Source organism: Telmatherina bonti, assembly GCF_933228915.1.
Source record: "Telmatherina bonti genome assembly, chromosome: 14".
In the NCBI taxonomy this organism is placed as follows: Eukaryota; Metazoa; Chordata; class Actinopteri; order Atheriniformes; family Telmatherinidae; genus Telmatherina; species Telmatherina bonti.
Window position 1 is genome coordinate 29,510,853 of NC_136612.1, and position 14,337 is coordinate 29,525,189.

At 39.7% G+C, this 14,337-nt stretch overlaps 1 protein-coding gene across 2 annotated transcripts in view; it reads right to left on the reverse strand.

Annotated features, from left to right (window-relative positions):
- Positions 1–14,337, reverse strand: part of asic2 (acid-sensing (proton-gated) ion channel 2) — a gene marked incomplete at both ends in the record, with an annotated part of 405,375 nt that overhangs the window by 30,652 nt on the left and 360,386 nt on the right. For both annotated transcript variants that reach the window (XM_079253556.1, XM_079253555.1), the window contains one exon: positions 7,704–7,854. In XM_079253556.1, coding sequence (XP_079109682.1) covers positions 7,704–7,854 — 151 coding nt within the window. The remainder of the gene's footprint in view (positions 1–7,703; positions 7,855–14,337) is intronic.

A 14,337-nucleotide genomic window follows, 5' to 3' on the forward strand; every position in this document is an offset into this window, starting at 1 on the left:
CTAAAATGCCCAAGAAGACAAGTAAAAAAAAAAATGAAAGCAATGAAAATAAAAAAAAAAAGATTATTTCCATTTGTTTGAAAAAAAAAAAAGATTTAAAAAAAAAAAAAATGGTGACGTAAAGAATCCCGATATTCGATTTTTCGATTCAATTTCCCACCCCTATCTGTCACCATGGTCTCCAATTTCACTGTTATGCTGAAAACATTCAACTCTACCTGTAAATAAATCCATACCACTTCCAACTCGTTGCACCTTACTAACTGAAGTCGAATCCTAAATGCAAGCTAGATACCTTAAACTTAACTCTTAGAAAAGCCACATGATTATTATTTAACTCATCACCAAAACCACACAGAACATCTGTTTCAGTAGCGATAACACCCCATGTCTTCATGTTCGCAACCTCGCTTTCATGCTTGATAATACCTGTCCTTCAAAGCAACATGTCAACCAAATTTCCAGAGCAGCATTCTTACCACTGAAACCCTCGTCCATGCCGTTGTCACAACCCGACTCGACTGGTGCAACAGCATCCCGTATGGCCCATCGAAGTTCTCAATAAGCTTCAGTACATTCAGAACTCTGCTGCTCGAATCTTTACTCACTTTTCCCATTTTACCCCCATCCTCCAGAGACTTCCCTGGCTCCCCATTTCCCGAAGAATTCATTTAAAAATCCTCCTACTCTCGTTTAAAGCCCTCAATTTCTCTCCTGTTTGACTGATCTCCTCCATCACCACATACTGTATCAGAAGATCTCCACTCCTGACACTGAAATTCACTTCCTAAAGAAATGTGTGCATGCTCTGACTTAACATTGTTTAAAAAACTTAATAAAACACGATTTCCGAGGCTTATAATTATTTCAGTGATTCTGAATAATTTCTTATTCTTATTTTTTTCATTTTTGTCTTTATGTTTTCTTGCTGTAAAGCATCTTTGAGTGTTATAAAAAACATTTTATAAATAAAATGTACACTATTCTCATTCCCTAAGGTCTTTGTCATCACTGACACACTAAATAACAGTTTTAATGTCTACCAGTCAGATTTTTACCCACAGCGTGGCACTGAAACTGCTCTAGTTTACTCAGTGGCTGCCAGGCATTGTTGTAGCAGAGAGCCCAGTGTGTTTTGGAACATTTTGGCTCATCTTTCGGGACTGTGGAATGTGGGGGGCCCGATTTGGCTGAGTGCGTTGCTTTGGGGTGTCTTCAGAGGGAGAGCATTCCCAGCACATGCTCGGGGCAGATTTAGTCTCAGCAGGATTTTAAAAACTGTGTGTGCACTTAACTTTAGTCTAAGATAACTGGTTTGGCAAGCTATTCACGGTGTACCCCACCCCTCGCCTGCTAACTGCTGGGATGGGCGCAAGTTTTCCCGCGACCCTGAATTGGACCATGCAGTTTGGAAAATTAATGAATGAATGAGGGCTGCACGGTGGAACAGTGGTTAGCACTGTGGCCTCACAGCAAGAAGGTCACTGGTCGATCCTTGGCTGGGGAAAGGTTTGTTCAGTGGCCTTTCTATGTGGAGTTTGCATGTTCTCCCCGTGTATGCATGGGTTCTCTTCGGGCACTCCGGCTTCCTCCCACCGTCCAAAGACATGCATGTTAGGTTAATTGGAACTCTAAATTGCCCCTAGGAGTGAGCGTGAGTGGTTGTTCGTCTTTGTGTGGCCCTGCGATGGGTGTACCCTGCCTTCGCCCATAGACAGTTGGGATAGGCTCCAGCTTTCCCGCGACCCTGAAGGGATTAAAGCAGTCTAGAAAATGAATGAATGAATTCATTTATCTTGAGTAGACTAGACTACTCTGACACTGTCATTACAGGGCTCCCTAAAAAGACCATCAGATGGTTAAATTCTGTCCAGAACGCTGCTGTTTGAATCCTCATTAAGACGAAGGAAGTAGATCATGTAACTCCAGTCCTCAGATCTGTATACTGGCTTCCAGTTTGTCAAAGACTTGTTTCAAAGTCCTGCTGTTATTTTTATAAAGCACTATGGTTTCTGACTAAAATACATTCAGGGTCTTCTGATTTGTTATGAACCAGCCAGATCCCTCAGGTCATTAGGATCAAGTCTACTTTCTGTTCCCAGAGCCCGAACTAAACATAGAGAGGCAGCGATCAGGTTTTATGATATGCTGTATTGTTTACACCACGATAAGGTGCTTTATTGTAGTTTTCTACGTCAAGATGTGCTTTACGGCATTCACGCTGCAATATATGAACAAACATGGAGAAAGACGGTAGCAGACACGTTTCAGGGCAGGATAATTCACTAAAAGATGACCAGCCAACAAAAACTAATGAGCTTGTTCATAAAAGACGGAAAATTTCTGTTGCATGGATGTGGTTTGGATATAAAAAGGCCGACGTGGAACCGGCAACAGACTAGCTCACAGTCCCAACAACGAACTCCGACACAACTTCCGGTAACTCACTTGAGCACATTCGAAAGAATCAGGATAAAGAATACAGATTAAGGAATAGAGTCAATGAGCAAAAGCTGCTAAAGCAGCGTCAAGTGGTGGCGAAAGCACTCATGTTATACTCCAGACGCAAACACTACAACAGGCTTTTCCCTGTGAAACATCATATGGCCATCGTTCCCCCAGATGGAAGGAGATCACTGCTGCCGTTGCCGAGCACATCTGACACATGACTGATGACTGACGCAAAATTACACAAACAATTTTATATCGTTATGTACATCGTTATGAGGATATAAAATGAGCTATATCAGGATATGGGAGGTCATATCGCCCAGCTCTACTATAAAGTTAAACTCCTAAAGTTAAACCTTATAAAAATGAATTCATTTATGTAAAAAATGTTATTTCATGTGGCAAAATGTGTCTGTAATTAGAGGTGAGTCTAATTTGTTTTTGTTCAACTTTCATGAATAATCTAAATGATTAAAATAGCTCTTGTAATTAAGTTTAGGGTAAACCAAAAGTCGCTTTCATTGTTGCTCTGTTTTATCCAATTATAGAAGAGTTTAATTGAATATGAAATTGCAATTCAGGAGTCCCAAATATACTGCTTTTCGTTAGAAAATATACATTTTGAGTTGCTTTTTGATTAGTTTTTAATTTTAACCTGGAGGAATATTTTACACTTCAGAAAAGACCATTCTTTCCACACACAGCAGCACTGGGTGACCAATGTTATCTGATAATTTGATGTTTATCAATGGTCAGAAACCTTTTTCTCTCATGAAATATGTAAGATTTATGTCTTTCATGCATGATGGCAATGTGGAGGAAAGATCCAACAGCAGGATGGACGAAGCAAATGCAGGAAAAGATTTTCATTCAACAAAATAACACAAGATGTCTCATAGACAGGATGACTAAACAAGAAGCACCACTAGAAAAAGGGGAAATCAACAAGAAGGACCTGGCAGAGGAATATATTAGAAAGCAAGCGGTATATGCCCTATGTAGTTAGGAGGACTAACTAGGGGGTGCAGGTGTAGAAAACAACTAAATCTGGTGTGTTGTGAGGAGGACGTATAGAACACAGGGGGAGAATCCTACTATAAAAATCAGAAAAAAAGACTCAGACACAGCCAAGAAAAGAAACTAAGCAGCAGGAAGGAACTCATAAAACATGACATTTCAGACTGACAGCATTCAGTCATTCAGACACGGGCCATTTCAGAAAGCACGCCTACCTCGACAGACCTAGAGTAATGAAGAACTGCTCCACAATAAGGTTCATGTGCATGTTCTCAGAGTCTATAGAGATCTGGAGACTTCAGAAAATCTTCCGAGTGTCAAATGCTGTGTCTGTATGAGTATCTGTGTCTGGATCGAAAAAATAAACGTCATTGTCCTGTTTTAGTGGGATTGTTTTAAAATAGTAAGTGATTATATTTGTCATTATTAAGTCATATGAGCGCCCATCAAATGTTTTCATACTTCAAACAATATGAACTATTCATTTTTAACGAGGACAGCTTAAAGGTGCACTGCGTTATGAAACCAATAATAGAAACATTTTATATCGTCAAAAACTGTTTATATTTATATCTAATCACTTTAATTAAAATAACTATTATTGTTTTTTTCTTTTTGAATACGTAATTTTTGGTCCACCATTTTTCCTGCAGTGTGTAATGAGTTACCCTGAGGATCCGTAATTCAGCCACACACAGGGAGTTCTGGACAAATGACCAGTTTATTGGTGAAGGAGTATGAATAGAAGATCAGTCCAGGGGAGTGGTCTGCAGAAGAAACCAGGCAACAGCTGGGAGGTAAACAGGATGGCAAAATACTCATAGATCAGAGATCCAAAGACAGGCAGGGTCGGTAACCAGAAGATCCGAAAAGTTGCGGTGTCCGTCGAGGGCAAGGCAAGGAGGGTAATCCAGGGGCATAAAGCAGAGGGTCGGCAACTGAGGAACAATCCGTAGAACGCTGGAACAAAACTAGACATAGGTCTGATTATTATCTGGCAGAAAAGGAGGGATTGGAGGGAGCTTAAGTAGGCAGTGAGAGAAAAGGAAAGCAGGTGAACTGAATGAGGTAGCAGAGGCAATTAGGAAGCCAGCAGGTGGATCGAGTAACCAATGATGAGCGCCAGGAGATCAGGGTGGCAAAAACATGACACAGTGTCTCTGAAGGGACAAACAACTCTAAAGGTTTAATGTACATGTAAAACAACTTACAATGTTTTTTCTCTTATTTTTTCACATGACATTGTGTGATTAAAATGACTGTGTTGTATGTCATTTTAATCACATACACCACGGTATGGTGGTAATTACCATTCTTCTCCATGGTATTTCTTCTACCATGTAGAATAATTACTTATTCTTATTAAACTAACATTTATTTACATAATGAAACAGTTTGATCTGAGACTATTCTCTTTGTTTGCACATTGTTTAGACAAGTTGAATGTTGAGATTGATTGTTGTATTATGGAAAAGCACCACAGCATCAGAATTCACTCATGATTCCAACATTTTCTGAAGCCAAGAGATTTATGGAAAAAATTAGTGAGTGCAGAAGGACTACATTGGATGCTACGCACACCCCCGGCCTACTGATACATGTACTGTTACCTCATTAATAGTTATAACTGACAGCTTAAAATCAGCAATCTGACATACCTTGTTCATTTTAAAATACTAATTTTAGTCATTTTAACCTTTTTCTAAGCTTGTGTCTCAGATAAAAGAGAGGTCAGCATATCTCTTCTAAACCCTTGTTAGAGCCTTCAGCCTTCCGTTACTCTCAGGACTATGTAGATAATAAAAGAGTGAAGAGGAAGAAAAGCCCTTGAGGATAAATCATGACCTGATTCTGCATCCTAATTACTTAATAATTATTTAAAGAAAAAAAAAAAAAACAACAAAAAAAAACCTGTGAAATATTCTTCTTGACAGCCAGATACATCTAATCCATTTTCTTTATTCCTTCGGTGTGCGGTTTGGACAGCGGCAGAGTAAGGAGGAGAGAGCTTGGTAACCAGGCAACAAACCATCTGTTTTCCTCCTAACATCAAAAACTTTTATCAGTCTTGTTTATGTTTCATAAAACACAACATTTTTCAGTGTTTGTTCATCATGACAAAGTGAGGAGTGTCAGGTTTTACCTGCAGCTTCCTGTGTGTTAACAAACCTCCAGGGATGGACTGCTGCCCTCTGGATGATGGACAGTAAGAGTAACGTTGGGAGGAAGGGAGAGGGTCCCTGGGCTGGGTGTGATAATCATGTGTTCGGACAAATACCTGGTTTAACTCAGGAGACAGGGGACTCAGCCCATCCAGGCTAATTAAACCACACAGGGATGAACAAGGACACGGAAACTGGAACCTGCTGGCAGATGGGGGGTGTGTGGAGCTGCCCATCTAAGAACATGAGGGCTAATGGGATTGTGATGATGTGTCTTATTTAAGTTTGGGTGCAGAGTTAATGACATGCATCTGCTGAGCTGCTTGTTTCATCTTATCTGCTGGATGTTCCTGATCTGATCTGCCACTTGCTTCACACCTCGTTTTTTTTTCTTTTTTCTTTTTATGTGGAGTCGTGCAGCTTCTTTCTTAAAATACGTCCTTCATCTGAACCACCATCCAAATGTTTAACACCCGCCGCAAAAAAGCTCTGAAAAGCTTCAGAGCTTTACTCAAAACAGTGCTGAATTTATACTCTGTCACTTTATTAGGTACACCTTACTCATACCACTGAACTACCATCCTAACTAAGCCACTGAAGCTCTTTGTTGTGTTCAAGAAACCAGATGGAGATAATTTAAGCTTCATGACAGGGGATGAAATGGGAATCTAACCTCCAACTGGGCCACTTTCACCCCATATCTTTCAGTTACTGAGAATGTCAAAGTGTGCCAAGAAAAGATCCCCCCGCACCATTACACCCGCAGCAACTGGAAAGATTGAAGGAATGATCCATGCTTTCACGCTTTTTCTGCCTAACTCTGACCCTACCATCTGAATGTGGAGCTGAAATCAAGACTCAGCAGTCCAGACTATGTGTTTCCAGGCTCGTAGTCCTGTATTGCTGTAGGGATGGGCATGTTGTGTGTTCAGACAAGGTGTTCTGCATACCTGGACTGGAACCAGTTATCATCTTCAAGCAGTCTAAACATTGTCCTTTGACCTGCTAACATGAACAAGGCCTTTCCATCCAGACGACTGCTGGATATTTTCTCCGTTTTTGGCCTCTCTGAGTAAATCCCAGAGCTGCATGAGTGTGAAAATCGCAGTTGGACGATTAAAACAAATGCAGGACACTTTCCATTTGCTCAACCTGTTGATTCTTTAGCATTAAGCTTTATATGTGTCCCGTTAAATATCCCAGCAGGAAAAAAGTTTAGTTTGGTTATTTTCTATTATGAATGAGCAAACTTTACAGTACTATTAAAAAAACAGTAAACAAAATCTTTAGTATGTTAAAACCAACAGGCTTATATCTCATTTAGTTCTCCAAAGTTGTTTTCTCTCATGGAGGATATTTCTCCTACTTGTTCTTCTCAGGCTGATGCCCATCAGACCTAAGAGTGTAAAACTGTCATCTCTCTTTTGGGAATTTGCATCAATATTTTCAGTCTCTGCAGCACCAAACTTCCTCCAGAGATCCATCTTACTTATTAATTACTTGTTCATTGAATCTCTTTTTTAAAAGTGTGAAAACTGATATTAAAACAGATGTAAATGTTATTATTCAGCACAAACAGACACGTTTGATTGCTGCATCTTTAAACACTGTATATCTCTAAGTTTCTTAATCTGCAAATTCTAATTAAAACGAGGAACAGAAGCTAAAAGGCATCATGTTACATTTACATCTAAAGTTCAGAGACTTCATGTGCTTTACAGTTCTGGGTGCAAAGTGTCTCCTGAGCAGATTTTACTGAATCATTTCCGTGTTAATTAAGGTCAATATAAATATGTAAATGGGGTAATTGGAATAAGACAGGGAGAAAAAGTTTTAACTGGTTTCCATTATCTCTGATTGGCTTTGCAGCAGAAGTCTCCAACCTGTGAGGTAAATCATGTCCCAACCTGTGTAGAAATGTGTTTAGTGGGAAATTATGTGATAAGGCTGAAGCTAATTTAAAACAAAGCAGGGTTTCTGAGGGAAGTAGCTCTCAGAACAGAGATAGTGAGCTGGCCTGGAGATAAGAACAAGGCGAACTGAGTAAAAATGAAAATTGGTTGTCAGGCCTACCTGTATCCCCCCAAACCGGCAGGTACTCATCCTGCTGGATGTCCAGCATGATCTCCAGGCCGTTTCCCGTCCCTCCCTTCATGGTGGTACGCAATGTCTTCCCCTCCTCTGCAGCATTGAACATGTAGCACTTTCCATACCTGGTGAACACCTAAAGGGAAACACGCATCAAGAGTGATGACTTCTTAATCTTCACACAAACAAACACAATATACAAAGAAATGTAACTTTATTTTCATTTAGATTCTGATGTCACCAGGAATCCCAAGTGCCCAAGGTAAAAATTCACACAGCTAGCTTGGTCTGTTTCAGTGATTCAACAGCTTTGGTAAATTCTTTGTTTGTTGTTTTCTTCAAGCAAATAATCTTCTGGTGTTTGTGGAAGGAAATGCTTCCCTGCATAAAGCTTGTCCTACAATAACATTAGTACAAGTGAAAACATGGTGATATTTAGGTGGGTGGAGTATAAAGACAATAAAACCTGCATTTTAGGTCTCTGAGGATTTGCAGGAATTTTTGTATTTTTTTATTCTGGCTCATTCACTTTATCTGTTGTGGGTAAAACATTTTACTTTGACAACTTCAGTTTACAAGTCTGCTTCTTTAAATATATCAAACTAAATGTTTGTTTGCAAAGTTGTGATGCAAAATGATGCGATGGAGGTACAGCAAAGGTCCTCCGCCTGCACAGAGTTCACTTCAGTTCTTCCTAAAAGTTTCTTACAGTCAAACTTGTCTTTTGATTTGTCTTCCAGGCATCTTTTGGGAACACCTTCCAGTAAGTTGTCCTGAGTTTTCAAACCTCAGTTTCACCCCTGTTGGACCTCAGACTTTTGTTTTCTTTTGCTTTTTAGCTTCACTTGGAGGACGAAGCAGCTACTCAGAGGACCCTAGCTTTTGAGGATTTAGGGTATTTATAAGCTTAAAAAAAAGGAATCATCCTGAAATCTATATGTCAGAAAAGAGCTGAGATAGCTCTTGTTTGGTATAGGAAAAGTTCAAACTTCCCTTGTTCTTGCAGAAGGTTTCAAACAAATACAGCTTTCAAAACATAAAGCTTCCAAGCAGGAAACACGAGCAGCTGAGCGCTCTGCTAAGAACATCAACTGTTGATAGTTACTGTGAGAACTTTTAGGTGTGAAAACTCATGGACTGTTCTTTGAAATTGGGAATGACAATCATTTTGAAGCTTGTTGTGTGTGTTGGGGATCAGCTGGAGGAACGTTGCATGTTCATTGTAAGGGATGCACAGCTTTTTTTTAAGGCCAATTAAAAGTGATTAGTCATGATGTTATCATGGCATGATTATAGCACACACACACGCACAAAAAAAGGTTTTTCTTTTTCCTAAAGATGTTCTTTAGTGGCCTTTATTGTACAGTATGTAGGCAGGAAGACAGCAAGTGTTGAAGCTGCGGTGCGGCTCCTGTGCTGTCGGCGTGAACTCCAGCAGAAACAGCTGTTAACTTTTCCTGCTTCTGCCTCCAGATCGTTGTTTGGAAACACAGGGGAGATGATTCCTCCTGCGCTGAAGCTACAGCTAGCTTAGGTGTTATCCTCCTTCACATATATTCCAGTCTTTCTTCTTTCAGACAAAGCTAGATGTTTGAAAGACAGGTGTGGCCATAAATGCAGTCTGACACTTCACTTTAACTAACATCACCTACCAGAGACATGGTCACAGCTCCTTTTGGGTCAAGCTAAATAAATATAAGTGACCAAACTTTGCTTCTGCAACACGTGCATGTTAACAGTACCACTGCATGTCACACATCTCAGATGTAATGTAGTTTGACAAGACTTCCTTCCTCTGCTGAAGGCTTTTTACCAGCAGCTCACCAGGAGCCACCAAACGGCGGGAAAGGAGCATCTAAATAATGAATTCAGTTAAAACTGCAGAGTGTTGCTTATTTGGGAATGTGTTTTGCCCATTTATGTGTGTGTGCAACACAAGCAAACATGTAAGCGAGACTGTGGTTGCGAGGTCTCTACCCATGAATAATAATAAGCATAACAAACATTCACTTTGATGCGTCGGTGGCTGATTGAAAGGAAGTGACTGGTGGAAGCAGTTTAACAAATAAACAGAAGCAATGCTCTATGGTCCCAGATAAGCTAAATGAAACATTAAGTGTCCATATAATTCCAAAGACTCAACACTTATAATCATTTTGGAGGTTTTAGTTTGTGGTGCTTTTAAATTAAACTGCATTATAGGAAAAGGTTTCCAATCATTTCTGCACTATGCTCTATATTAAATAAAAGAAACACCTCCTTTTATAATAAAAAAAACTGTTCAACGGCACTAAAGACTGCCGGCCCTGAAACTTTAATCAATTCAGAAATAATTGTTCTAAACATTAAAAAGCAAAGGAATGTTTCTTCTTGTTAGTTTGTCTGATAATCTGACATCTGGTTGCATATGTTAAGAAAAAAAAAAAAAAAAAATTAAAGTTTATTTTAAAAGAAGTAAAGAAATGACGAGGAATGTTTATGAATGTTTCGCAACTCTGCCTTGACACACACCCGATGCAGCTTGCACACAACAATAACCAGAAGAATCCCGCACGGCTTTTATGCATGGGAACTGTGGCTCAAGTCAGTTGCAAATTACAATTTTCTTTCTTTAGATATAAAATATGCAGAATAAAGATAACAGAAATTCTTTTATTGAGCTGAAATGCAAATTTCTAATTAACCAGATAACAACCAGACACAGTTAATGCTATTCATCACCTCCTATAATGACCTTCAACATTTTCAGAAGAATCACTGATATCATGTGGAAGATAGCCTTCGCGGCTTTATGCGAAATAACTTACATCTCTGATGACATAAAGTATAAGTGCTGCCTTTGTAACTGAGTTTGGATTTTTCTGAAGGTGTTTTTATCCAGTTAAATTGTGAAGCGTCTGAGAAAATGGCTAAATGTTGTTGTCACAGGGGTGGTGGAGATTCTATGAATATGTAATGGACAAAATGTGGCAACAAGCTACATATTCACATGACTACACAGCTCTGAGGATGTGCAGTTGTTCCAAATCAAACTGTTTTATCTGACAGACACAAACTGTCCGCTACAGCGCTGCTTGGCATCGAGCCGTAAGCAGTTTCAATATCTTATGGATTTTATGCTTAACTATAGCTACATATTCTTTTATGTACATACCAGTCCCACCAGAGAACATGAAACTGAACAGTTAGTCCACATGTCCAAACGTCCAAAAGTACCACAATGCAGGGTTAAAAACTGAGTTGGCAACACTTCCCTCAGCGCTTGTTTGGTATAAAACATCATGATCACATGACATAATGTACAATCAATGAGAATTAGAATGTCTAATCTTTTAGACAGTGATTAGTTCATGCAACATGCAACATGAACATGTACATCAAATCTAACTCAACCCAGGAAAACACGAAGCAGGTTGATCTTCATGTTTCAGCAGATTGATGCCTTCCACTATTTCCTCTTTGTCAGTCTGTTAAAACAGAGTTTATTTGGTAAAACTCTGTTTTTCTAACTTTTTTTTAATAATACATTGACATTCATTATGCACATCTATGGAGTCACCGTTGCCCTGCAGTGTCCTGAGGCTGAGAAATTAAACTCCATAACTTTGTACTCCAGCCCTGGGCATCATGTGCAAGAATATCAAAATCCTGATTGTTTTGAGCCCTGCGATGGACTGGCGAGCTGTCCAGGGTGTACCCTGCCTGTCGCCCAAAGCCGGCTGGGATAGGCTCCAGCTTCCCCGCGACCCTGAATGGAATAAGCGGTTCAGAAAATGAATGAATGAATGATTGTTTTGAATGCACACAATGGCAGATTCAATAAAGAAATGTAAGAAGACATAATCAGACAGGAGAAGAAGAAACATCAAACTGACTTTTACTGACTGGAGAGAGTTCTGAGAAGAGGCAGGATGCAGGCTAAATATGCTGAATTAGCCATCAAGTGTAAATGTCGCCATGTGTGAAAGTGTGACAATCCAAAGTTCAGTGGTACTGCTTTAAAACTGGGGTAGGTAATCTTGCTCAGAGACATTTTTTTCCTCTGGGTGAAGTGATTCCTCATCCTGATAGTAGTCTATAGATTTTGTAATCATGAACAATAAGAAATATCATAAGACCCCTCAGTTTACTGTGAATTGCAAAAACTCTGACCAATCCAAACGTTCAGACCGAAAGTTGTTCATTTCTTATAAAAAAGCCTTGGGTCATGCAAGGAGCAAAACCAGAGGAGGAGGAGCCAAGACAAGGTACCACTTTCAAATCTTTAAAGGCGTTAAAAGTTAATGACAGAAATTTTTAAAATACCCTAAAAAACTGTCTTCATATAGACATCTAATCCCTTTAATAAACTGTGAATTTTTATGCTTGTAGAAGAGGAGCATGTCTGGTCCTCAAGAGCCACAATCCTGCAGCTTTTAGATGCTTTGCTGCTCTATCACACTCAATTCAACTTAGATGGATCCAACAGCGTACCCAGTTCTGCTTTGAGGCTCATTTATTTGAATGCGTGTTGAAACAGGAAAAAGCATAAAGCCTGTGGCTTTCAAGGTCAGAACTGGCCTACCCTTTTCTGAGCATTAGCAATTTCTTTTTCTTTGCCGTGGGTCCATGTGCAGGTCAGCTGCCCTTTTAGCCAACATTTTACAGTTACCTATAGTGCAATCACTGTTTCACCGAAGGCCACTGCATCCACTCACAGAGGAAAACATGTTTATATCTGAAAGAGTTTCGGCCACTCAAGGTCATTCATGACCATGCTTGATAATCTTAAACATTTGCAGTGTCCACTTTCACCACTAGATGGCAGTAATCCTTACACACTGGGCCTTTAAAATATATAATTTTCCAGCAGCTAATCTGAGCAACTTTAGTTAAGGCATTTCAAACAAAGAAAAGTAAGTTCTGAAGTCCTTATTTGCAATAAGAACCAACATTAAAGCAAATCATGATGTATTTGTCAAATATCTGAAAACAAACGACAGATTGATACTGAGTCTGATAGCTGGTTCTTTGGGCATCAATGAGAAGTGACACACAAATGAGAGCTACAACGATTCCCTGTCGGTTGCTATAATCCATTAGTCATTTAGAAAAGCCAAAGCCTTTAACGGCACAACAGTGTTTCACAGTCAACTGGGACTGAGTTGCAATTGACTAATGATGCATAAAAATCATTAAATTTTCCCTCAATGACAGCAGGTCTCCTGAAGCCAGTCATTAGACCATCAAGCTTGATGGAGAAATGCAACAATTATCAAAGAAATTGTGTTTATAAAGACCAAGATGTATTCCAGTTAAACACAAGATGTACATGTCCTACTGTAACATGAATAACTGAGAATATTATCAACATCTATGTTTTGCCTTTCCTGGTTTGGTGAAAGCATCCAAAAGCTCATGTTACAAGTAATATTTTTTATAATGTGCAACCATGCTTTCATTTATTGCGGCACTGTTTTAAAATGAGTTTTTCATTTCATGCTCCTCCTCCTTTATTGACACTGACCCTCTCATGGATGATTTGCAGACATGATTGATTGATAGCTAATGCCACGATTCGTATGAGATGTCGAACATCAGAGGAATATGGAGTACCACATTAGAGGTTCATTCACCTCTGCAGAACAGACGCGCACCTGACAGATTCCTGTCGGCACAGAATAAATGACGACGTGGAAAGTTGTTGGAACCTGACGCAGAGGACAGCAGTTGCATATTCATACCACTGCCAACTCTCATTTGCAGGTGCAAGATGTAGGTGTTTGTTTTCTTGTTTTTTTTTGTCTGTCTAGCATTGGAAGAAGAAACACACCACGAGGGCTCTGTGCCACGGTGGTTAAACATCAGGTAGTTATTTGTCATGTAATCTTCATTAACTGAAAATGTGCGTTGACATTCACCACACTGCCCTGACTTCTCCCGAGTGAAAGCATTTTCTAATGATGCCTCTGATAAACCTCATTTACACAGCTGTCCAAGCCCTCATGAGACCGAAGTATTCCAATTAACACTCGCTAGCTAACTGGTCAGAGCCTGCACCATCAGAAGTAATTACCCAGCAGCCATTTTCTATTTTGTTTCGCATTTGTGTAAGCACGTGAACAAAGCAGAAATTGGATTGGATATTTTCCTTCAGAGCACTTGGCTCCCTAACGCCCACCTTCACATCTGTGGCTCTTTTATGTGGGAAAGAATTGCTTTCAGGGAGACACCACTCTCCCATTACACTCCTTTTGTCAAGACTGATGATGCTCGACAGGCAGCGCACGGGGTCGGGTCAACATCCCATTAGACCTGAAGCAGACAAAAGACGCCCTCTTCAGCTACTGGATGAGAAAAACCTTGACAACCCCATCTTTGTCTGACCCTCCTTTACATTTTCTGACACCTCAGGTAGAGTTGTCAGATAGGAAGCGCCAACGAGTTCTCAAACTGATCCAGAAAAACTGTGTAAAACAGCACAGGAAACATTGCTCCACCTGTAAAATGCATGGAGCCTGAAAACTTATCAGTCAACATAAAAAAAATATATATTGTACCAGTAAAAATGGCAAATGGAGAATATTAATTAAAGCTTGATTACAGTAAACATCCTTGTTAAAACTGAGAAAAATCCTCC